This window comes from Marmota marmota, unplaced genomic scaffold (assembly GCF_001458135.2).
Source record: "Marmota marmota marmota unplaced genomic scaffold, marMar, whole genome shotgun sequence".
In the NCBI taxonomy this organism is placed as follows: Eukaryota; Metazoa; Chordata; class Mammalia; order Rodentia; family Sciuridae; genus Marmota; species Marmota marmota.
Genome location: NW_025999990.1, coordinates 42,589,994 through 42,615,479, shown reverse-complemented (window position 1 = coordinate 42,615,479; position 25,486 = coordinate 42,589,994). Strand labels below are relative to the sequence as shown.

The window sequence follows — 25,486 nt, the reverse complement described above, 5'->3', positions numbered from 1 at the left end:
TTATACCTTTATTTTGTTTATTTATGTTTAGGTGGAGCTGAGGATCAAACCCAGTGCCTCACATGTGGTAGGCAAGCACTCTTACCACTGAGCTACAACCCCAGCCCTAATTTTAAAATCTTGATCAAAATTGAACCCAAGAATAAGTTTTAGATTTTAGTCACTAAGAAATACTTTTTCCAGGTGCAATGGCTCACTCCCATAACCCCAACTACTTAGAAGGCTGGGGCAGAAGGATTGCAAGTTGAAGGTCACCCTTAGCAACTTTGTGAGATCTTGTCTTGAAATAAAAGTATAAAGGGATGGGGATACAGCTCAATGGTAAAACATCCCTCTGGTTAAATTCCCTATACTGCCTCCTCCCTCACACACACACACACAAAAAGGTGGGGGGTATCTTTCAGTCGTACAGCAACTTGCCTAGCAGGTACAAGCCTCTGAGTTCAATACCTAGTAATACAAGGGAGAAAAATATATTTTCTGTGGTTATAATTAGTAGAAAAAGAAGTAATCATTATGGTAAATTTAAAAGAAAAGCTACAATTCAACTGGCTTATGTACTATGAAAAATAAAAATGAAGGGTGAAAAAAAAACACAAGATGAATCCACATGAAGGTGAAACATCTAAAGGAGTCATTAAGTTCTATCACTACAAGACTGGGTTAATAATTTTATGATTTCATTCTCAAGCAAAAGTATGTTGTAAACACTTCTTATTAGAAAGTACTCAGGCTACCTCTAATGCACATAATGAAAATTGATTACCTTATCTGGTATTGTCTCAAAAGAATGTTTCATCTGATTATCCAATAGTGGGTCAGGAGATTTTATCGGATTATCCAACTGACAATTTTCAATAGCCCTTTTTGTTGTTTTATTAATTTCACCTGTAATATCGTTAATTTTAACTTCTTCAGATTTAATTTCTTTCATTTTTTCCTGTCCACAAGTTACATTTTTATCATGTGGCTTTGTCCCTAAAAATGCACTTTGAGTCACTACATGATGCATTTCTAAAACTGGTGGTGAAAAGCTGGTTTGTAATAAACCAAATTTAGGGGTTTGAGAGTCCAATTTATTTTGCTGCACAGAGTTAAATTTTGAGAGTTTAATTTTAGTCCAGTTGGAGTTCTTCTTAGTTGCGCTGTTAATTCCATTTAGTATACATTTCACAGGCTTTGTTTTTCTACTAGGAAAGAAACGATTACACTGCACATCCTGATTTGTTTCCTTTTGATGAAGTATTTGTCTTTCAATATCAGTCTCTTCCAATTTTGCTTCTGTAGGTTTCTCCTCCTTTATACTTTCCACTTGTGAAGATTCCTTTTTTACCTCTACAGTATCTGATTCAATTTCACCAGCAATTTCTTCACAGAGCTGGAGAATGCTACCTCGTTTGCTCTTTCCTGCTTGCTCCAACTCATTATCTACACTTTGTTCAGGCACTGATGGCTGTTGACTTTTTTGGGATTTTGTGCTAGTATTCACTTGTGTATGAACTGACTTCATTTCACTCTTTTTACATACCACTGAAGCAGCCACTTTTGATTTTTTTGTCTCAGAAGTTACAGGCACAGGTTTTATTTCTTCTTTTCTAGTAGACTTCTGAAGACACTTTTCAGATCCTTTTATGTACTGAGAACTACAAGTAGTCTGATGCTCTACTTTGCGTTTTTTTCCTTTTGGGGAATTTATTACCTCATCAACCACTGAATTTGCATCCTCCTTACAATCAGACTTTATTTCCATTACTTTTCTTTTCACATGCTTTTGACTTGTTTTAAATTTATTAGATTTACTTTGAATATTGTTACAGTGCTCTTTTCTTGTTGGTGGCAAACTCTGTTTAACTGCTTGAACTCGACCATGAATCTCTCTACTACGCAATGACCTTGTTGAACACTCAGTTAACTGTTGTAGTCTTTGTGATCTCCGGTTAAGCTGCTCATTTGCTTTAGGGGTTTCATGTGCTATTTTTTTCTGACATAATTTTTTTTTTGTAGATTCTTGTGACTGCCCCTTCACAGTTAACATACTTTTATTATCAGAGGAGGCTACCTTTGCTGACCTTGTACTCATGCGGGTTCCCAATTCAGGCTGATTTAGATTACTTTCCTTTGGAGATTTAACCAGTGACTTTACAGTTTCCTTTGAACCTGACTGTTTTGCTAGATTGTTTTGAGAACCTTGAATTTCTATTTTTAAATGCTTGTCTTCACTTTCTTTAATAACTTTGGAGGAATTTTCTTTTGATTTCTCCTGAATAGACATCATTCCTGAGTCTTCCTTTGCTGGGTAGTTTTTAAGAGGATTTTTGTGTCCTCGTTGGTGCAAATGCTGAATATTTAGGATTATTACTGAGGAGCAGGTCTTAAAAAAAAAAAATCAACTTTAACTGATGCTAATATACATTTTCAACAAAAATACTAGTCTGCTTCAAGCAAGGTTTCTGTCATTCCAAGGACACAAGAAAGCTGGCATGAGTGCTGATATCTGCTTTACACTGGACAAGGCAATAAAAATTTGAAGAAAATTTAATTCTAATTTTATATTTTCTTATGTTTTTGATGAAAAGAAACTTAATTCACATTCAAATTTGTTTTGTTAATTTCAATTAATTTTAGTTTCAGGCCTAGCTCTGTTACTGGAGGAGTTATTTATCAGTAAACTGTTTTGACAAAAGTTTTGAAAACTTTCTTCTTCTGAAATCTATAGTTACTGGACTTTGATTCATTTGAAACATGTCTTATGGCTAACACGTTTCGTTTCTTGTGTGCTGAGTCTGTTGGTTTGCAGTTCTTAATTAACCTCCTTTGTTTAACAGAATACTTTATTAACATAGATTTTCTTTTGTGCTGCCATTTCTGAAAAATTAAAAAAAATAAGAATTAAATTTTGTACAATCCACAAAATAAGAGCAATACCAAATACTATAAAGAAATAAATGATTTAAATAAAATCCTCCTTTTGAAACATTCACTGTGTATAATTAAGACTAACAGAAGAAAGGATACCAAATGCGTTCCTACAAATGATCAGTAAGGGGCTAGGGTTATGGCTCAGCGATAGAGCGCCCGCCTCGCATGTGCAAGGCCCTCGGTTGAATCCTTAGAACCACATTAAATAAATAAATAAATAAATAAAATAAAATAAAGTTATTGTGTCCAACTACAACTACAAAAAATATTTTAAAAAAGTAATAATCAGTAACTTGTCTTACATAAAACATTCAATAGTTGAAAATCGACTTATTCTTTCAGGTTTACTCACAGTTCTTTTCCAACAAGATAGAACTGATGTTTCAGCCACCATAACTCATGAAAATCTGATAAAACCATTCCTTATAATCTGCTTTAAAACATTACACAGCACCTAAAATAAAAAATATTTTTAAATATTTTAAAAGACAAAAAGATGTAAACATCCATTTACCTCTCATCAGTCAAATATAACATTCTATAATTCTATGCTGTCCTACCTTTAGTCTTATTATTTTTTCAGAGCTCACTTAACACAAGGCACTTAATTTTAATATTTCTACCTTAAAACTATGATATATTCATCCAATGAAACAGTATGCATCCAATGGAATGGGGGCTGTGGAAAAAAGTTTTAAAATACAAAAACAATTCCTAACATAAGAATAAATTGGATTAAAATACAAAAACAATTCATAAGATGAATTAACCTGGTAAAATCCTATTTGAGCCCAGGTGCAGTGGTGTAGACCCGTACTCCCAGCAGCTCAGGAGGCTGTGCAGGAGGATAGCAAGTTCAAAGCCAGTCTCAGCAAAAGAGAGGCACTGAACAACTCAGTGAGAACCTGTCTCTAAATAATATGCAAAATAGGCCTGGGGATGTGGCTCAATGGTGAAGTGCTCCTAAGGAGTTCAATCTCTGATAGCCCCCCTCAAAAAAAAAAAAAAAAAACGAAAATAATAAACTCCTATTTGAGGAAAAACAGTTCACATATATACAAAAAAAAAAAAAGCAGTTTTTTTTTTAAGTACAAGATCTATTTCCATCCAAAATTCACAGACACAGGGATTAAAACAAAGTAAGACAAAACCACTAACCCAAAAGATAAAAAGTGAGAGCAGATATAATTTTTTTAAAAATATGGGAGCTACAGAGGTCAAATAAAAACCTTACAAACTCAAGAAAACCCGAATCCTAAGCTAGAAAATGAAAACAGCTAAGAAGTTGAAATATGGACACTCAGATTTCAAGATACAGTATCTAAAGCTACAATGATGAGGACAGTATAATACAGTATTTATACCACACAACTCCCAACTGAGGAAACTGGCATTACCATATTCCAAAGGAAACAGGGAATGAAATGGACTCCAAAGAAGCAGAAAAAATTTCACATTGCCATTCTAATGACTAGCACCCAGAAGACTGCTCCTGCATCACCCCCTAAAGACTAGATATAACTCTGAAGAGGAACAAAAGATCTTTGGTCTAGGGATTCAACAGGATCAATTGAGAGTGGAAGTCATACAGATAATTAAGGAATACAAACTGATTGCTAAAACCTACTACCCTCCACCCACAGCTCTCTTGAGACAGGGATTAAGGAAAAGGAAAGAGAAATACAAAATCATAAGGGAAACACCATCAAGCCATTGAAATGCAAGATCAGGACAATGAGATGCTGAAAAAGTTGCAAACCTTGGTCCACCCCCTTGTAAAATGAGGGAAATACACAAGCACAGGAAAACTGGCACAAAATTGCAGCTCCATCCTGAATCCACCTCCAGTCCAGCCCCTGATACAGCCCTTCTATAAATATTGGACCCTCAGCCCAAGTCAGTGTTGCTTCTCATTCCCAAGACAGCTGGCAGTCTCCCTTGAATGTGTACTACCTTTCTAAATAAACCTGTCTATGCCTTTGCCTTGGATCATGATGAAATTCTTTCTGTCGTGTATGCCAAGAACCCCTAGGGTCCTGAGTTGAGCTCAATCTGTCCTCCAGAGACATCTCTTCTCCCATGACACTCTGACTACTCAAAGCTACTAGAAGATAACAGCCAAGCCTATATGTTCTGGAAAGGAAAACTGAAAGGAATCACCACAAACGCAAACACGAGAGGAAAAAAGGAGCTTTCAAGAAACAAATTTACAGAGATAAAAACTAAAAATAGCCAGGCGTGGTGGAGCACACCTCTAATCCTAGTCTGAGGCATGAGAATTTCTAAATTCAAGGCTGGCCTCAGCAACTTAGCAAGACTCAATCTCAAAATAAAAAATAGGGCTAGGGATACAGTTCAGTTAGTAGAGTGCTTGCCTAGCATGCACAAGGCTCTGGGTTCAATCCCCAGCACAACAAAAATAAATAAATAAATAATAAAGGCTGGGGATGGGGAATGTAGCCCCATAATAAAGTGCCCCTAGGATAGCTCCCCAGTACAAAAAAAAAGTAAAATCAAAAGCATGATTTTAAAATATATATGGAAATGCAAACTATGTACAAGAGTCAAAGTGTTTTTCAAAAGAGGCAAAGGTGAAAAATGGACACTCAGATGTCAAGATATAGTATCTAAAGCTACAATAATCAAGACAGTATAACAAACAGAGATCAACAGAATAGAAAATCCAGATCCACGCATTTATGATTAATTAATTATTTGATTTGTTTCCACAGTACTGGTCCTCAAACCCAGGCCTTACTCATGGTAGGCAAGTACTCCACATCACTGAGCTACATCTCCAGTCCTTTTTATTTTATTTTGAGACAGGGTCTCACTAAATTGCCCAGGCTGGACTTGAACTTGTAAGCCTCCTCCTTAAACCTTGGGAGAACAGAGATTAGAGGCTTGGGCACCCTGCCCAGCTATGATTAACTTTTTTTTTTGGGGGGGGGGCGCGGTACTGGGGATTTATTAACCCGGAGTGTTTTAACACTGAGCTCCAACCTGTTCTTTTTTTTTTTTTTTTTTTTTTAAAAGAGAGAGTGAGAGAGGAGAGAGAGAAAGAGAGAATTTTTAATATTTTTATTTTTTAGTTATCGGCAGACACAACATCTTTGTTTGTATGTGGTGCTGAGGATCGAACCCGGGCCGCACGCATGCCAGGCGAGCGCGCTACCGCTTGAGCCACATCCCCAGCCCCCAACCTGTTCTTTTATTTTTATTTTGAGACAAAGTCTCACTAAGTTATTGAGGCTGACTTCAAACTTGCAATTCTCCTGTCTGAGCCTCCCAAATTGTTGAGATTATAGGCATGTGCCACCATGTCTGGCTGATTTTTGACAAAAGTACCATGGTGAGTCAATGGAGAAAAGAATGTCTTTTCAACAAATGGTGCTGGAATCATTGAATACCTAAATAAAAGGTAAGAAGGGAGGGGATAAACACTCTTCACTACCCATAAAAGTAATTTAACGTTAATCACAAACCTAAATGTAAAACCACATAACTTCTAAAAGAAAAAAGGTAAAAATATCTGAGACTCTGACAAAGTATATGTATGTTTTTTATTTTGTTTCTTTGTTTGCTGTGGTATTGGAGTTTGAACCCAAGGCATTGAACATGCTAGTAAGCACTCCTGAGTTAAATCCCTGCCCACCCCACCTTTGGTACCAGAGATTGAACTCAAGGACACTTAACCATAGACCCACATCCGCAGCCCTTTTGTTGCTTAGGGCCTGGCTAATTTGCTGAGGCTAGTTTTGAACTCACAATTCTCCTGCCTCAGCCTCCCAAACCACTGGGATTACAGACATGCTCCACAGCACCCAGCTCCCTAGTTAACTCAAAATAACTCCTGAAGTTATTTTAAGGCAGGGTCTTGCTAAATTCTGAGGCTGACCTTGAAATTGTGACCTTCTTGCTTCAGCCAGAGTAACTGGAATTACAGAAGTATTCCACTATGACAAAGTTTTTTTTTCCCCTTTTTTTATGTAGGAAGAATTCTAATCATTCCACATATGTCCACATAAAGATTTATTCAAAATCTTCCAAATACCTTTATACACAATAACCAAAATCTGAAACAACCCAAATGTAAGGTAAATGGAAAACCAAAATATGATATCAATATAAAACTACTCAGCAAAACAACAGGAATAAATGATTAGCACATGAAACAGTATGAGTGAACCTCACAAGAGTGCTATATTAGAGTGACAAAGATGAACTTTTTGCAGTGATGCACATGTGTTCTATATCTTAACTGTAGTGGTGATTTCCACCAGTGTTTATTTCTGTCATAAACCACCAAATTGCAATTTTAAGAGGGTGAAGTTAATTGTACATAATTCATACTCTAATTAAGCCATCCAACAAAGAGCTAAACTAAAATTAATTTGTACCTAAGGCCAAGAAATATTATTAAATCAAAAAAGCGAGGTATAAAACGGTGTACAACACACTCCTATTTGTATAAAAAGGGAAACAGGAGATTATGGGAGAAAGGAAATACATATAACTATATGCTTGCTTGAGTAGAGAATAGGTGGAGATGTAAGAAAATAGCAATAATGATTTCTGGGGAAAACAACCACAGGACCAATTATCAAGAATGTGAGAAAAGCTTACTTTTCAGTAAATATTCATTTAATTGTGGCCCTGGGAATTGAGCCCAGGCTCCCTTCAGCACTAAGATACACCCTCAGCCTTCTTTGTTTTTTTTGAGACAGGGTCTTGCCAAATTACTTAGGGTTTCAAACTTGCAATCCTCCTGCCTCAGCCCCCTAGTCACTGAGATTACAGGCATGAACCACCAAGCCCAGCTCTTTTTTTTTTTTCAACTTATTTTTTTTTAAGAGAGAGTGTGTGTGTGGGGAGAGAGGTGGGGGGGGGGAGAGAGAGAGAGAGAGAGAGAGAGAGAGAGAATTTTTTAATATTTATTTTTTAGTTCTTGGTGGACACAACATCTTTGTTTGTATGTGGTGCTGGGGATCGAACCCGGGCCGCACGCATGCCAAGCGAGCGCGCTACCGCTTGAGCCACATCCCCAGCCCCCTAGCTCTTTTTTAATTTTGTATTTTGAGACAAGGTGTTGCTAAATTGCCCAGGCTGGCCTCAGACTCACAATCCCCCTAACTCCCAAGCAACCAGGATTGAGTACACTACCATAAGCAGCCTAAATATTTTATTATGTAAACATATGCCATTGTCAAAAAATAAAAATTAAATTTCCCTGAAAATATAAAAATATCTGGCATACTGACTAATTATCTTGAGAGACATAAGATTATAGAAGTATAAGCAGCTTACCATAATGGAAAAAAATCATATATCACCTTTTTAACTTAACTAATGTTGCCTCTAAATGATGTTTCTACTTGCTTCCTGTATTTGGAAATTAAAAAAAAGAGAGAGAGAACTCTATAGCTAAAGTAAAACAATCTACTGAAAAACCACATAATACTAAAAAATAGTACTGTCTTCAGATATACTAAAGTAACTTCGATTAAGTTAGACTTAGCAACTGCCTAATGATTTTTCATTATGTGAAACAACACTCAACTGCCAGATGACCATGACCACAACACACTGTTTTTTGTAAAAAAAAAAAAAGAAAAGAAAAGAAAAACCACCACCTTCTACCCCAATTGCTACCTCCAAGAAAGAGGTGTACCCTCCTCCTTCCCAACTAATGCTGAGTTTGGTCACATTTCTTATTTTGGCCTCATGGTAGATAGAGTATTCATCCTTGACCCTATAACCTTGGTCCTGTTACCTGCCTTAGTCAAGGAGATGTTAGGAAGAAGTAATGCAAACATTTTAACATGTCTTTATGTGTCTGGGCTTGCCCTCTTATAGCTCTGTTACCGCCAAGAGAAGAGTTTCACCAGGAAATTGCTGTCCCTCCAGCCTAGGCCACTGAACACAAAGGAGTAGAACTGAATCAATCTCCAAATGATGGGCCAAGTCAAACCTACAGAGAGAAGTAAAGTCCACCTACACCCGCATGTTATAACAGAGCTGATCAGTCAAGCCTAACTTAAATCACCTCAGCCACAGGTGCTCTACAGATGTGTTAGCAAGATTGATATTGTAAGCTACTACTGAGTTCTAGGAAAGTTTCTTGTACACCAAGAGTTGACTATGAATTTTTCTGGTTAGCTCCAAATTTCTCAAAGATTAAGCCTCACAGGAATAACAAATTGAAAATCAGATAAAGCTCATTTATTTCATTTATTACTTTAGCACCAAGAATTTTAATTTTTAAAATGATCAATTAGCTGGGTACTATGTGAAACTGATAAAGAAGAACCCCTCTGACCCAAGAGTTCAGGGCCAGACAGAATTTTTTTTTTTTTTTAAACTAGGATTTAACCCACGAGAGCTTTACCACTGAGCTATATTCTCAGCCCTTTTTGCTTTTAAATTTGAGAGAGGGTCTAAGTTAATGAGAGCCCTACTAAGTTGCTTAGGCAGGGCCTCCTCCTGCCTCAGCCTCTGAAATCAATGGGGTTAGAGGCATATGCTGAAAGGTCCAGCAGACCCTGCTCTTAAAAAAAGTAACAAATTAACTAGCTTACTTCTACTCCTTTCAATTTACAAATATTTTAATGTAACAACTGATTTGGGAGTTGGAATCAACTACAGAAAGAAGTGATACACTTGTCTACAGTGATTGTCAATAGTCTATTAGGTATACTAAGGACCATTTATTTTTTGGGGGTGGGAAGCGCTACTGAGGATTGAACTCAGGGCACTAGACCACTGAGCCACATCCCCAGCCCTATTTCTTATTTTTTATTTAGAGACAGGATCTCACTGAGATGCTCTGCACCTCACTGTTGCTGAGGCTGGCTTTGAACTAGAAATCCTCCTGTCTTAGCCACCCCAGCTGCTGGAATTACAGGTGTGTGTATACCACCATGTCCAGCAGGACCACTTAATTTGTTTGCCCTGTAAGCTAAGTCATCACTAATGCAGCACTACAGAACTTAATAACTACCCTTTCTACACATAAAACCTTGCAACTGAGAACCAAAATGCATTCTCTAACCTGTTGACAAATTAACCCGACTCCTACTGTATCTTAACAACGATATGAATTTGATACAGTTACCTCAAAGAGAGATTCTTCAACAAATGGTGCTGGGGAAACTGTAAATCCATATGTAATCAGAGTGAAATTGAACTCTTATCTCTCACCTTGCACAAAACTAAACTCTAAGTGGAATTAAGGAACTAAGCATTAGACCAGAGATCCTGTACTGGAAGAAAAAGTAGGCCGAACTCTCCATCATGTCGGCTTAGGAACCAACTTCCTCAATAAGCCTCCTAAAACACAAGAAGTAAAATCAAGAATCAATAAATGAGATTGGGAGGAACTGGGGTTGTGGCACAGCAGTAGGGCACTTGCCTCACAGGTGTGAGGCACTGGGTTCGATCCTCAGCACCACACAAAAATAAATAAAGTTATAATGTCTATTTACAACTAAAAAACAGATATAGATAGATAGATAGATAGAAAAATAAATAATAAATAAAAAGGTATCAAACTAAAAAGCTTCTTCTCAGCAAAGGAAACAATAATGTGAAGAGAGAGCCTACAGAATGGGAGAAAATCTTTACCCCACACATGACAGAGCATTAATCTCCAGGATATATAAAGAACTCAAAAAAATTAATACCAAAAAAACAAATAACCCAATGAGTAAATGGGCTAAGGAACTGAACAGGCACTTCACAGAAGATATACAATTAATCAACTAATATATGAAAAAATATTCAACATCTCTAGCAATTACAGAAATGCAAATGAAAACTAAGATTTCATCTCACTCCAGTCAAAATGGCAATTATCAAGAATATAAGCAACAATGAATGGAACCACCATTTGACCCAGCTATCCCTCTCCTCGGTCTAAACCCAAAGGACTTAAAATCAGCATACTACAGTGAGGCAACCACATAAATGTTTATAATGTATATAAATGTTTATAGCTCAATTCACAACAGCCAAACTATGAAACAACCTAGACATCCTTCAACAGATGAATGGGTAAAGAACATATGATGATGTTATATACACAATGGAATACTCCTCAGCGTGAAAGAGGAATGAAATAATGGCATTTGTCAGTAAATGAATGGAAATGGAGAATATCATGCTAAGTGATGAGGGCCTTACTAAGGCAATAAGCCAATCCCAAAACTCAAAGGGCAAATGTTCTCTCTGATATGTGCATGCTAACCCCAAACAAGGGAGGGGAAGAATAGAAATACACTGAATTAGACAAAGGGGAACAAAGGAAAGGGAGGTGGAAGGGGAACAGGAAAGACAGTAGAATTAATAGACATAACTTTCCTAGCCTTGTATTTGAATACACGACCAGGGTAACTCTGCATCATGTACAACCAAAAGAATGGGATCCTAAATAAGTTATACTGTATGTATGCATAATTTGCCAAAATACATTTTACTGTCATGTATAACTAAAAAGAATTTTGAAAAAATAATATGAATTTCAGAACCAAAAAATAATAAGTAAACTTTACAGAAAATGACCACTTCAGGAAACTCTCGGTAACATTTGCCTTTTACTATAAAAGATGTTTACCAAAAAAAATTTTTAAGAAGATATTTAAAAGACATGTTAGAAAACACTCAAGAAATTGAGAACACCCAACTTTCCACCTGCTTCATGAGGAAATGTGTTCACATTTTAATCCTTAAGTTACTTTGAATGTATAGCATCCAATATATTCTTGTATTTTGTCATCCAGTAAGTTTTTTTGTTTTTTGGGGAGAGGGGGAGAGAATACCAGAGATTGAACCCAGGGGAGCTTTACCACTGAGCTATACCCTGAGCCTTTTTTTTTTTTTTCTTTTTTTTAGTTTTAAGTGGACACAATATCTTTATTTATGTGGTGCTGAGGATTGAACCCAGTGCCTCATGCATGCCAGGCAAGCACTCTACCACTGAACCACAACCTCAGCCCCTGAGCCCTTATTTTGAGACAGGACCTTCCTAAATTGCTAAGGCTGGCCTCAAACTTGCAATCTGACTTTTACCATTTTTTTAATGGACCTCTACTTTATTCATTTATATGTGGTGCTGAGAATAAAACTCAGTGCCTCACATATGCCCAGCAAGTGCTCTACCACTGAGCCACAACCCTAGCCCCTTTAAATTGCAATGTTTCCTCAACCTTCAGAGTCACTGGGATTACAGATATGCATCACTGTGCACAGTTCCTTAAAGTAATTTTTAAAAAAACATTTTATAATTGAGATATAATTCCCATACCAAAATATTTACCTCTTGGTGGCTAGGGTGTGGCTCAGCGGTAAAGCACTTACCTCCCATGTGTGAGGCATTGGGTTAGATCTTCAGCACCACATAAAAGTAAATTAACAAAATAAAGACACTGTGTCCATGTACAACCAAAAAATATTTTTTTAAAAATTCACCTCTTTATAGTATACAACTCAATGCTTTTTAATACAGAGTTGTGCAACAATCACCATTTCCTAATTACAGATTATTTTCATTACCCCCCAAAGAGGTCTCATGCCCATTAAGAGTCATTCCCTATCCCCTCCCCTATTCCATTCCTAGCAACTAGTAATCTACTTTCTGTCTCTATGGATTTGGCTATTCTGAACATTTCATATAAATGGAATTATACATGTAGCCTTTTGTGACTGGCTTCTTTCACTTAAGCATAATGTTTTCAAGGTTCAACTGTGTTGTTACATGAATTTTAACTATATTGCTTTTTATGGCTAAATATTATTCCACTACATAGATACATCACATTTTGTTTATATATCCATTAACTGAAACATGTGAGACTGCATCTCCTTTTCCACAATCCTAAACAAATAAGCTATGAACAACCCTACCTGTTTTTTTGAATGAACATATTTTCAAATCTCTTGGGTATACACTGAGAATTACTGACCTTCTGGTAACTGTTTAACTTCTTGAGGGATTCCAAGTCAGCTGCCACCAGCTATGTATGAGAGTTACAATTTCTGCACATCCTTGTCAAAACATTATTGTCTTTTTTATTTTAATCATCTTTGTGGGTGTATAATGCTATTTCATTATAGTTTTGATTTGTATTTCCCTAATGGCTAATATCATTGATCATCTTTTCATGTTCTTATTGATCATGTGAGGAATAAGAAAAATGTCTCTTCAAATTCTTTCCCTGTTTTTTTTTTCCCCCTGTATTTGTTGTTTGTTATTTGTTTTGTTTTGTACTGGGAATTGAACCCAGGGGTGCTTAATCACTGCACCATATTTTTATTTTGCCCCGTTTTTTTTGGAAGGGGGTACCAGGGATTGAATCAGGGGCACTCAATCACTGAGCCACAGCCCAAGCCCTATTTTGTATTTTATTTAGAGAGAAGGTCTCACTGAATTGCTGAGTGTCTCACTTTTATTGAGGATGGCTTTGAACTCAAGATCTTCCTGCCTCAGCCTCTCAAAACACTGGATTACAGGTGTGTGCCAAAGCACATGGCTGAGTTGTAACAATTCTTTACCAAGGTATTAAACTATTAGATCTATGATTTTTGTGGTGGGGGGGGATAACAGGGAATTGAAACCAGGGGTGCCCTACTACTGAGTCACGTCCCAGCATTTGTTTAATTTTGAGACAGGGTCTCACCAAGTTGCCCAGGCTGGCCTTGAACCTGCAATCCTCTTGCTTCAGCCTCTCAAGTAGCTATAATTACAAGGATGTGCCACTTGCCCAGCTTCACTTTCTTAACAGAGTACTTTGATGCAAAAGCCTTTTACTTTGATGAAATCTAATCTATTTTTTCTTTGGCTGCATATGATTTAGGTGTCATTTAGGAAACTAGTTAAATGACAAAGAAGACTTACATCTATGTTTTCTTCTATGAATTACATAGTTTTAATTTACATTAGATTTTTTTTTTTTTGGTAGTTGCAGTTGGACAGAATGTCTTTATTTATTTTTGTGTGGTGCTGAGGATTGAAAACAGTGGCAAGTGCTCTGCCACTGAGCCACACAATCCCAGCCCAACATTATAGATTTTTAATCCATTTTTAATCCATTTTATTCTAAGGTATGATACAGGGATAAAAATATTCTGTTGCATTGTCTTAGCACCATTTACTAAAAAACACTATTCTTTACCCACTGAATTGTCTGTCTTGGCACCCTTACTGAAAATCCTATTAAAATTTTTTTAAGGGGACCAGGGTTGTAGCTCAGTGGTAGATCATTTGCCTAGCACTTGTGAGGCACTGGGTTTGATCCTCAGCACCACATAAAAATAAATCAAATAAAGGTATTGTATCCATTTATAACCAAAAAAACATTTTTTAAATATTTTTATTTTTTAGTTGTAGTTAGACACAATACCTTTATATTATTTATTTATTTTATGTGGTGCTGAGGATCGAACCCACGGTCTCACACATGCTAGGCGAGCACTCTACGGCTGAGCCACAACCGCAGCCCCCCAAAAAATATTTTTTTTAATTTTTTAATATTTATTTTTTAGTTTTCAGCGGACACAACATCTTTGTTTGTATGTGGTGCTGAGGATCGAACCCAGGCCACACGCATGCCAGGCAAGCGCGCTACCGCTTGAGCCACATCCCCATCCCACCAAAAAATATTTTTTAAAAAAGTTTTTAAGGCTGGGATGGTGCCTGGTGTCATGGTGCACACCTGTAATTCCAGCAGCTCCAGAGGCTGAGGCAGGAGATCTTGAGTTCAAAGCCAGCCTCAGCAATTTAATGAGGTCTTAAGTAACTCAGTAAGACCCTGTCTTTAAATAAAAATACAAAAATGGCTAGGGATGTGACTAAGTGGTTACGCACCCTGGGTTCAATCCCCAGTACCAAAAAAATAAAAAATAAAAAAAAAAGCTGGGGCTGAGAATATAACTCATAGCTCATGCAGCTCAGTGATAGCACACTTGAGCCCCTGAGGTTAATCCGCAAGTACTATAGGGGAAAAAGGACAATAAATGTTTGGGTTTATTTCTGGACTCTCAATTTTCACTCATCTATATGATTTTATACCACTACCACACAGAGTTGTTACTGTAGCTTTTTAATAAGCATTTAAATGAGAATGTATGAGTCCTTTAATTTTTAAATTCTTTTCCAAGCTTGTTTTAGTTATTTGGTGCCCCTTACATTCTGTACAAATTTTAGGATCAGCTTATTAATTCTGCGAAAAAGCCAGCTGAAATTTTGATAGGGATTACACTGAATTTGTAGTCAATTTGAGAAAAACTGTCATCATAATAAGTCTTCCAATTCTTGAACATGGATTTCTTATCACTGATGTAGGTCTTTGTGTGAGAGTGGGTGTGCTAGCGATAGAAACCAGAGTTGCTCTACTACTAAGCTATATCCTCAGCCCCTTTTTAAATTGTGAGACATGGCCTAAATTGCTAAGGCCAGACTTGAATTTAGGATCCTCCTGCCTCAGCTTCCTGAGTTGCTGGCATTATAGGTGTGTGCCACCAAGCCTGGTCTTTTTTTTTTTTTTCATGTTTTGCAATCTGTGTCCATGTCTTGTATTTTGATAAGTTTATCCCTAACTATTTTATTCTTTTTTATGACATTTTAAGAGACTGTTTTCTTAATTTTCTTTTCAGATAGTTCATTAAAGTGTACAGAAATACAACTGTCTGTTGATCTTGTATCCTGTAACCTACCTGAATTTAATTAGTTCTCACAGGAGTTTCTTGGTGGATTCCTTAGAGTTTTCTCCATGTAAAATCATACTACCTGCAAATGGGGATACTTTCGTATATTCCTTGATAGACCCAACCTGATCTTTTCTTAAAATTGGGCATCTCGCCACAAAGCCATGAAAAGATAATTTCGGCTTTACTATAAATTACTGCAAATTCTGAACCTGCTTGGAATGCCTGCCCGTACCTTGAACTCACCCATGCCTGGCTTTCTAACCAGATAGCAGCCCTCTCTGAAACTTTAGTGACATCTCATAAATATTGGCCTTCCCTGGCCAGACAACGACCCTCTCTGAGGCTCTAATGGTCCTCATAAATTCTGATGTTGGGGCCAGCAAAAAATGTAAACTACCATTAGTGTGATGCTTGTCAGAGTTCTGTTATCTGTAACCCCCCTTTGTGTAACTTTCTGGGCTATAAAGCTGGGCTGCAGGAAAGCTGGGGTGCTGTCTTGTTCCTGCCGTTTTGGGAGAGAGAGGCAGCCCGGCCGGTCGAAATAATAAGCTTGCTTTAATTTGATTTTAATTGGAGTCAGTGGTCTTTTCTTGCGTCCTGGTCTAACATCCTTTCCAATTATATGCCTTTTATTTCTTTTCTTTGCCTAACTGCCTTGGTTAGAACTTCCATGGGGTTTTTGTTGATATTAAGGTTAAAGCTTTCAGTCTTTCACTGTGAAGAAGTATGATACAAGATGTAGGTTTTTTCATATGCTCTTCTATTCCTAGGTTTGTTGGGTGGCTTTATCATAAAGGATAATATACTTTCTCAAAATGTTTTTTTATAAAAATGTATCTACCTACGTAATTATGTAGGGCTTTTTTCCTTTATTCTGTCAACATGGTGTCTCATATTGATTGATTTTTGTATGTAAAACCAACCAAGTAACAGCAAGCTCAACTTAGTTTTGGGAATGTCTATAAACATTTGGTAGAGTTAACCAGTGAAGCTATTTGGGCCTGGGCTTTTCTTTTGGGGCAGTATTTTATTTTTATTATTGTTATTAATCGTTGAGAGCCACAGCCAAGTTGGATGGCGAGTTGGGATGGTGCCTAGCATTTTGCCAGAAGGAGTTGAGAGGCGAAGCCCAGCAGAAGCCCAGCCCAGCGAGCCATTAAGATGATAATTAAGTTAAACTGTGTATAATTGCTGACTGGATGATGCTGGATTGAAACAGGCTGTGTATTCAGTTGTATATAGACCCCTGCTGTCCTGCAATAGGGCGGCTCCTGCTGCCTCGGGGCAGCTACTTTTGAGTTCTCCCTGAGTTTCCATTGAGTTCCCACTGAATTCAGGCAGCCTGAATTCAGAGAGAGTGTTTCTGGGGGAGTGCGTGTGGAGCGCAGGTAGAGTTCCAGTAATAAAGGAGTTCCTGTTTGAACCTACAAGTGCCTCATGGCAGCTCGGTTATTTTGTGCCCAGCCAGACTGCGGCAATTAATCCAATGTCTATTCATGTATTCAGATTTTCTATTTCTTCTTGAGTCTGTGTCAGTAGGTTCTATCTTTCTAGGAATCTTTCCAAATTAATACAGGTTACCAAAATCATTAGTATACTATCATTCATAGTATTCCCTGTTAAAACTTTTTCTGTTACAAATGTCCCCACTTTCATTCCTTAATTTAATAATTTGAATCTTTTTCATCCTAAAACCATCTTTTTTAAAAAAGGCAAAAGTAATTTAGGGAGTGGGGGTGTAGTTTAGTGGTAGAAGGCATGTTTAGCATGCATGAAGTCCTGGGTTCCATCCCCAGCACTGCAAAATAAATAAAACTAACACAAGAGCATAAAAAAATCAAAGACTTGGGGCTGGGGTTGTGGCTCAGTAATAGAGCACTTGCCTAGCATGTGTTGAGGCACTGGGTTCGATCCTCAGCACATAAATAAATAAAAAGTAATAAAGGTCCATCAACAACTAATAAATATTATTTTAAAAAATCAAAGACTTAAGGAAATTTATAAAAGATGTACAATACCTTTTCACTAAAAACTGCAAAGCATTACTAAGAAAAATTAAAGATCTCCTAAACAAGTGAAAAATATACCATGTTGAAGTCTCCGTATTCTTTATTTTTTGTTGCTGTGGTGTCGGAGATAAAACCCAGGGCCTCATGCATGTTCGGCACTTGCTTTATCACTAAGATATATCCACAGTGCAAGATTCATATTCTTAAGAAATCTATTCTTGGGGCTGGGGATGTGGCTCAAGCGACAACGCGCTCGCCTGGCATGCGTGCGGCCCGGGTTCGATCCTCAGCACCACATACAAAGATGTTGTATCCGCCGAAAACTAAAAAATAAACATTAAAATTCTCTCCAAAAAAAAAAAAAATCTATTCTTCTCATTGGGTGTGGTAGTGCACATCTTTAAATCTGGAGGCTCAGGAAGAAGACTTTCATGTTCAAGACCAGCTGTGCAATTTAGTGAGACCCTGACTCAAAAAATAAGGGCAAGTACATAGCTTAATGGTAAAGCACCGCTGGATTCAATCCCCAGTAACAGGATGATTTTCAGGACTAAGAATGTAGCTCAATGGTACAGTGCTTGCCTTTACCATTGCAGACCTAAAAACTCTGGCTTGTGGCTAGATTCAATACAGCTAGTAGGAGGCAGTGAGACCACTAAAAGCAGAGTGAGACAAACATATTTACGCATCAGGTTCATCAGGCTACTATTAAGGGGCTCCTAGTTCTTTGTGACAAGATTATGAAGAGTGAACTCAAGATAAATTTAGACAGAGAGAAGACTGAGAACTCTGATGTACCAAATCCCCCTGAATTTTCCTTGCCTGCAAATAAATTCCACCCTTAACCAGCCTAATCTTTGGTTACTGCAACTGGAGCAGGTGCCTCAAAAGGAAAATACCAATTCTCCTAAGGTATAGAGAATCAGATCTCAACACAGCCTAGAGAAATGAAAGACCAATTCTAGAAGGAAATAGCCTCTACTTTATCATCAGCAGGAGTATGGAGAAGAGGAGAGTCTACGGTAAAAGACCAAGAGGGGTGGGGGGCAGGAAAAAGACCAAAGTGGGGGTGATGGGTGGGGAAAAGATCAAGAAAGACAGATACAAGGCTTAATTAGACCAAATTTACTGTCATGAGTGGGCTTACCTGGTATTCTCTTCCTGTGAAGGGCCAGATAGCAAGAATGTTAGGCTGTAATGGTCCACCACATACAATATATCACATATTCTTCTTTGATTTTTACAACCTTAAAAAAATATACATAAAAACCATTTTTAGTTCAAGGGATGGGGCAGTGGGGGTTGGGGGAATACTAGCCAAATTTGTCCCAAATGATATTTACCAACTGCTGAAGCAGAAGGATCACAAATTTGAGGTCAGTCTCAGCAACTTGTCAGATTAGGTCTCAAAAATTAAAAGGACTAAAGGCTTAGCTCAGGGTAGAGTGTTCCTCAGTTCAATCACCAGTACTTCAGAAAAAAAGAATACATCCACTACACAAATGGCCCCCAAAGTAAAAGCAGAGGTGTGCATCAACTCACTTTATGTGGAAGTAACAACTGGAGATCTAAAATTTAATAAAAGGAAAACTATACACCCAAAATCACTAATATTTGATAACATGTAAGCAATAAGATACCCACCATCACCAAGTAACATTGATCCCGAGAAGCAGAAAAGCGTGTCCGCACTTCAGACTGAACCCAGTGAGACTCTACCACTACTGACCTAGATCCTTAGCCCTTTTTGTTTTGAGACAGGGTCTCACTAAGTTGCCCAGCCTCCCCTCAAATTTATAATCCTCCTGCCTTGCCCTCCTAAGTAGCAGGGAGTACAGGTGCTGGGATTACAGGCATGCTCCACCACACCTGGCCCCCAAGGTAGAATTTTGACAGCTATTAGATACAGCAGATTCATAAGCTATACAAACATAAAATAATTCGATAAAATATATAAATTAGAGCTGGGATTGTGGCTCAGCGGTAGAGCGCTTGCCTACCACGTGCAAGACCCCAGGTTCGATCCTCAGCACCACATAAAAATAAAATAAAGATATTGAGTCCAACTATAACTAAAAAATAAAGATTAAAAAAGAACATAAATTAACATCCCATATTTACAACACAGAAAATACACTGGGATGAGGATACAGCTCAGTAATAGAGCACTTGCCTAGCATGTGCACAGCCCTGGGTTTGATCCCAGTACCATTGGAGGAAAATATAACACACTAAAATGTTGACAGTGATCACCTCAGATGAGGCTAAAAGGTACACAAAGAAGCCAGGCATACTGACACAGGCCTGTGATCCCAACTACTTGGAAGGCTCACAAGAGGATCACAAGTTCAAGGTCAGCCTGAGCAATTTAGCAAGACCTGGTCTCAAAATAAGTAAAAAGCTCTGGGGGATGAAACTTAGTGGTAGAGCATTTGCCTAGCATGCAGGAGGCCTTGGATTCAATTGCCACTACTAGGGGGGAAAAAAAAACAAAACAAGTATACAAAAAATGAAGAAGCCTCTTCACATTTTACTTCTACATCATGTGAATGTTTCACATCAAAAATAAAGGGGGGCGGGGCTGGGATTGTGGCTCAGCATAGAGCGCGGGCTGGACCCGGGTTGGATCCTCAGCACCACATAGAAATAAAGGCATTGTGTTGTGTCCATCTACACCTAAAAAAATAAATTAAAAATAAAAATAAAAAAATAAAGGGGGGGTGGCTCAGTGGTAGAGTGCCTGCCTGAAATGTGTGAAGCACTGGGTTTAATCCTCAGCATCATATATAAATAAAAGTATTGTGTCCATCTACAACTAAAAATATTTTTTAAATAAATAAATAAACCAGGAGCTGGGCACATACCTGTAATCTCAGCAGCTCAGGAGGCTAAGGCAGGAGGATCTTGAGTTCAAAGTCAGCCTCAGCAACTTAGTGAGGCTAAGCAACTCAGTGAGAACCTATCTCTAAATAAAATATAAAAGAGAGCTGGGTATGTGGTTCAGCGGTTAAGCACCCCTGGGTTCAATTCCTGGTATCAAGAAATAAATAAAATAGGGCTGGGGTTGTGGCTCAGCGGTAAAGCACTCGCGTAGCATGTGTGAGGCACTGGGTTCGATCCTCAACACCACATAAAAATAAAGGTATTGTGTCCAACTACAACTAAAAATAAATAAATATTTAAAAATAAATCAGGCACAGTGGTGCACACCTATAATCCCAGTGACTGGGGAGGCTGACTCAGAAAGATTATAAGTTCAAAGCCAGCCTCAGCAATTTAGCAAGGCCCTAAGCAATTTAGTGAGACCCTGTCTCAAAATAAAAAATAAAAACAAAAAAGGGCTAAGGATGTGGCTTAGCTGTAAAGTGCCCCTGACTTCAATTCCAGGTACCAAAAACAAAAACAATAACAAAAAAAACCATACTGCCAGGCATGGTGGCACATGCCTATAATCCCAGAAACTTGGGAAACTGAAGCAAAAGGATCTCAAATTCAAGGTCAGCCTCTGCAACTTATCAAGATACTCTCAAAATAAAATATAGATGTAGCTCAGTGGTAGAATGCCCTGTGTCCAATCCCCAGGACTGCCAATAAATAAATAAACAAACAGATCCTTACACAGAACACCTCTACAATGACCTGGCCATGGCTTCTACTTGTAAAGAGTTCCCTTAATGGGTTTTCACTTTTTGTTATAGGGTCCGGCTATGCATTTTTTGAAGGTACAAGATATACCCTGGACATGGGAGGTGTTACGCCAGGACTGACAGAAAGATTTTCCAATTTCCTAATGCAAAATGTAAGCTGACATTCTTTTCCAAGAGGAATCCTTGGCAGATAAACTGGAATGTCCTCCTCAAAATAAGCAAAAAATGGGTAAGTCAGAAGAAATTCAAAAGAGAATCCAATGTGCATCAAACTTCAGAGGGCCATCACTGGTGAATCTCTTGCAAATATAATGGCCAATAGGAATCAGAAACCAGAAGTTAGGGGCTGGGGTTGTGGCTCAGTGGTAGAACACTTGACTGGCATGTGTAAGGCACTGGGTTAGACTCTCAAAACCACATAAAAATAAAGGTTCATTGACAACTTAAAAAAATATTTTAAAAAAGAAAGAAAGAAACCAGAAGTCAGAGAGGTTCGATGACAGCAAGCTATAAGGGCTGACAAGGAAGCAAAAACAGCTAAGCAGTATCTAAAAACACAGCAATGGCTGTTACTAAGGATCCCACAAAGGCAGCTCCTAAGCAAAATTGTAAAGCCTGTGAAGATGTCTGCTCCCCAAGTTGGTAGAAAATGCTAAATTAGCAGATCTGATTTTAAAATAAAGACATATAAAAACAAACAAAGGGAAGGGGCAGGGAGTTAGCAATGATGGTAGAATGTGATGGACATCATTATCCAAAGTTCATGTATGAAGACATGAATTGGTGTGAACATACTTAATATATAAACAGAGATATGAAAAATTGTGTTCTATATGTGTAATAAGAATTGTGATGCATTCCGCTGTCATGTATTTTAAAAAATAAAAGCAATTTTTAAAAATCCAGTATATATGGCTGGGCACAGTGGCACATACCTGTAACTTCAGCTACTTGGGAGACTGAGACTAGAGGACAGAAAGTTCAAGTGTAGCCTGGGCAACAAAGAAAACCCCAACAAAGCATAACCCCCCATATATATATGCATGTGTACACACACACACACACATACACACATCTTCTTTAGACCTATGCAAAATGCACAGGAAAAGCTCAAAGACAATCTGCATACGTTTACACAATAGCTTGTACCCAAATGTTCACAGCATTAGTCATACTAGCTAAAGTAGACACAACATAAATTTATCAAGTGATGAATAAACAAAATTTGGTATACCTGCATCAGACTATTGTAGTCAACCATAGAAAAAAAGAAAGTAGTGACAAATGCTACAGCACGGTTGAACTTTAAAAATATTAGGCTAAGTGCAAAAAGCCAATCACAAAAATCCAAATACTGCTGATGTTGACTTCACTTTTTTCTTTTCCAAAAAAAAAGTACAAAACTGGGGGATGTCTACCTCAGTGGTAAAGCATTTACCTAACATGTTCAAGGACCTGATTTCAATCCCCAGCACAGCACACCAAAAATACAAAATAGACCAATGAATTTTAATGTAACAGTACAAAAAGTATACAGAAAAAGTTTTAAATTCCACATTGTAACTTAACCTTTAAAATATTACATCTGACCAAGCACGCTTCTATTCCCAGTGGCTCCGGAGGCTGAGGCAGGAGGATTATGAGTTCAAAGCCAGCCTCAGCAAAAAGCAAGGTGCTAAGCAACTCAGTGAGACCCTGTCTCTAAAAAAAAAAAAAATACAAAAATGGGTTGGGGATGTGGCTCAGTAGTCAAGTCCCTGAGTTCAATCCCCAGTACCAAAAAATAAATAAATAAAAATAAAACAGCACATCTTGAGTTCTGCTATAGTATCAACGAAAAATACCACAATTATATGAAAAAGTTATTAAAATAACTTTCCCAACATATTGACATGAAGCTGGATTTTTCTTCATATATTCCAACTAGAACATATAACAGCTTGGACACAGAAGCTGATTGGAGAATCTGTCTTCTGTTAGACCAAATATTTAAGATTTACAAAAACATAATCCAGCTACCATTCTTTTACTATATTTTTATTATAGTTGTTTTTCATTCAAGAAGTTACTTACATTAACCTACAATTAGTTTATTATGCATACTAGTAATACATGATTTTTAAAAAAAATAATGGGATCCTGAGACCAAAGTTTAAGAACAACTACATTAAAGTAAATTTTTAATTTTTTTTTTTTTTTTTGTAGTTGTAGATGGGCAGCATGTCTTTATTTTATGTTTCACTTTTATGTGGTGCTAAGGATTGAACCCAGTGCCTCACACATGCTAGGCAGGTGCTCTGTCACAGAGCTGTAACCTCAACCTCTAAAGTAATATTTAATATCTTATTTTTAGTTACCTTGAGTTTTTAATGTAGTGTAAAGCAGTGTGAGCTTAAAATAAAGCTGCCCCACTCCCTCAAAAAATGACAGCTAACCCACAAGAATAGGATCCTAATTTGAATAAGATAATCCATGTATGTATAATGTCAAAATATATTCTATTGTGATGCATATCTAAAAAGAATATCTTTTAAAGTTAAAAAAGCTAACAGAATGCTACAGTTGCAAATATAATTTGTTGTATAATATAAAGCTATAATATAGAACTTAAGAAGGAATAGACCCAAAGAATTTTTCACTGAGGATGCATAGAAAAATAAAGTCTGGGTTTTGGAAAGGTTAACAAAGTCCTGGAGTGAATTATCACAATTTTATTCAAGTTGGTTTCTATAATAAAAACTTATCACCTTCAGTAGAGATTATTCAAATAACTCTATGTGGAACATAAATCTGCTAATAAAGCCATGAAAAAAATATTAACTAATAGAAAAAAAAATCCTTTTTTTGAAATAGGGAAAACTGATCACCTTCATTATTGGAATAAATACAGCCAGCTCCTGTTTTAATGAGCTAAAAAGGGCCATCCACCAAAGGGTACTAATGGCATTCCTTAATTAGAATTCTTTTTTAGTTCTTCTGTGAAGCATATCAATTTAAATGCCAGCAGCACAAAACCCTATAATGGCTACATGTTTTTTTATTAAAAAAAAAAACTTCATTACTGAATTATATTAGCGATTGAGCAAGGCAAAATTACATTCTCCTCAGAAAAGAACGATTAAGATGAGTGAAAGCTCCTCAGTCAGGGCAAATTTTGTTCAAAGAACCTACCTGCAAAGTCATACACCTGACCTAAGAGCTATGTACTGCTAAAATGAAGTGGCTCTATTAAAGATCTAGTTCTCTCATTTCCTCCCATGGTATAGGCCTGAATTTGCAGTTTCCAAATTAAGCATTTTAAAGCACTTCTCATCCTACTCTCTGGAGGAATTCCAATGGTACCCAAGTGGTGAAAATTTTTAAGTTTTTCAATTATTGAAAAAAAATTACAGCGGTCAGGGTGCCCGGTGTAAAGCAGCAACTAAGGACCTGATCAGAGGAGAAGCTGAATATAGCATGGATTCCTGCAACCTCCATGTTTACTCACGGAATTTTATTTTTTAGTGCTGGGAATTGAACCCAAGTCCTTGTGTATGCTAAGCACATGCTCTCCTGAGCTACACCCCCTGTTCTAATCCAGTTTTTTTTTTAATTAATGTTTATATGGAGAAAACCCCGCCCACGTCTTAATGGAATAATTATTCCATTAAGTAGTTTTTTTTTAATTTTCTGCTACTTTATTAAAATATAATTTCCTAATACTGGTTAGCTAAAATTACTTCCTGCTTAAAAAAGAAAAATCCCATTTCACCTAAGACTACAGAAAACATGGTTCATAGTACTTCTCAAATCTCAAGGTTTTAATTCCTTCCTCCTCCTCATCTCTCCCCGCCCCCTCCCACCCCCTGGAAAATTCTACACGCGCGGCGCTTTCACAACGCATCCTTTAGAGGAGGATTGCTTCTAATTTTTGGACCCGCTATCCCATCCGGTCTGTGCAAAATACAACCCCACTAAAAATATATATTCTTGAGAACAGTGATAAAAATCAGAAACTCAATTCCCTCTTCTTGCATCTATCTCTATAAACTTCACTAAGGCCCTCAACGCACCCATCACGACTCCAGAGCAGCCTAAACCTGTGCCCAGACCGCCCCGCCCCCACCCCCAACCAAAATTACTCCATGACCTTGGGCCCCGGCCACCACACCCCTCCCAAACTAAAGAATGTTAAAATCAAGATTCTCCCCCGCCCCCCATCCCGCCCCG

At 37.5% G+C, this 25,486-nt stretch overlaps 1 protein-coding gene across 10 annotated transcripts in view; it reads right to left on the bottom strand.

Annotated features, from left to right (window-relative positions):
- The window catches only part of Esco1 (establishment of sister chromatid cohesion N-acetyltransferase 1), a 91,805-nt gene that overhangs the window by 65,617 nt on the left and 702 nt on the right, over window positions 1-25,486 (bottom strand). For all 10 annotated transcript variants that reach the window (XR_007348874.1, XR_007348876.1, XR_007348875.1 and 7 more), the window contains exons 2-4: window positions 18,778-18,877; window positions 3,272-3,373; window positions 767-2,865 (exon numbers count right to left, since the gene is read on the bottom strand). Coding sequence is in view for 6 of the 10 variants with exons in the window: in XM_048806459.1 (XP_048662416.1) it covers window positions 767-2,275 (1,509 nt within the window). In the remaining 4 variants the exon portion in view is untranslated. The remainder of the gene's footprint in view (window positions 1-766; window positions 2,866-3,271; window positions 3,374-18,777; window positions 18,878-25,486) is intronic.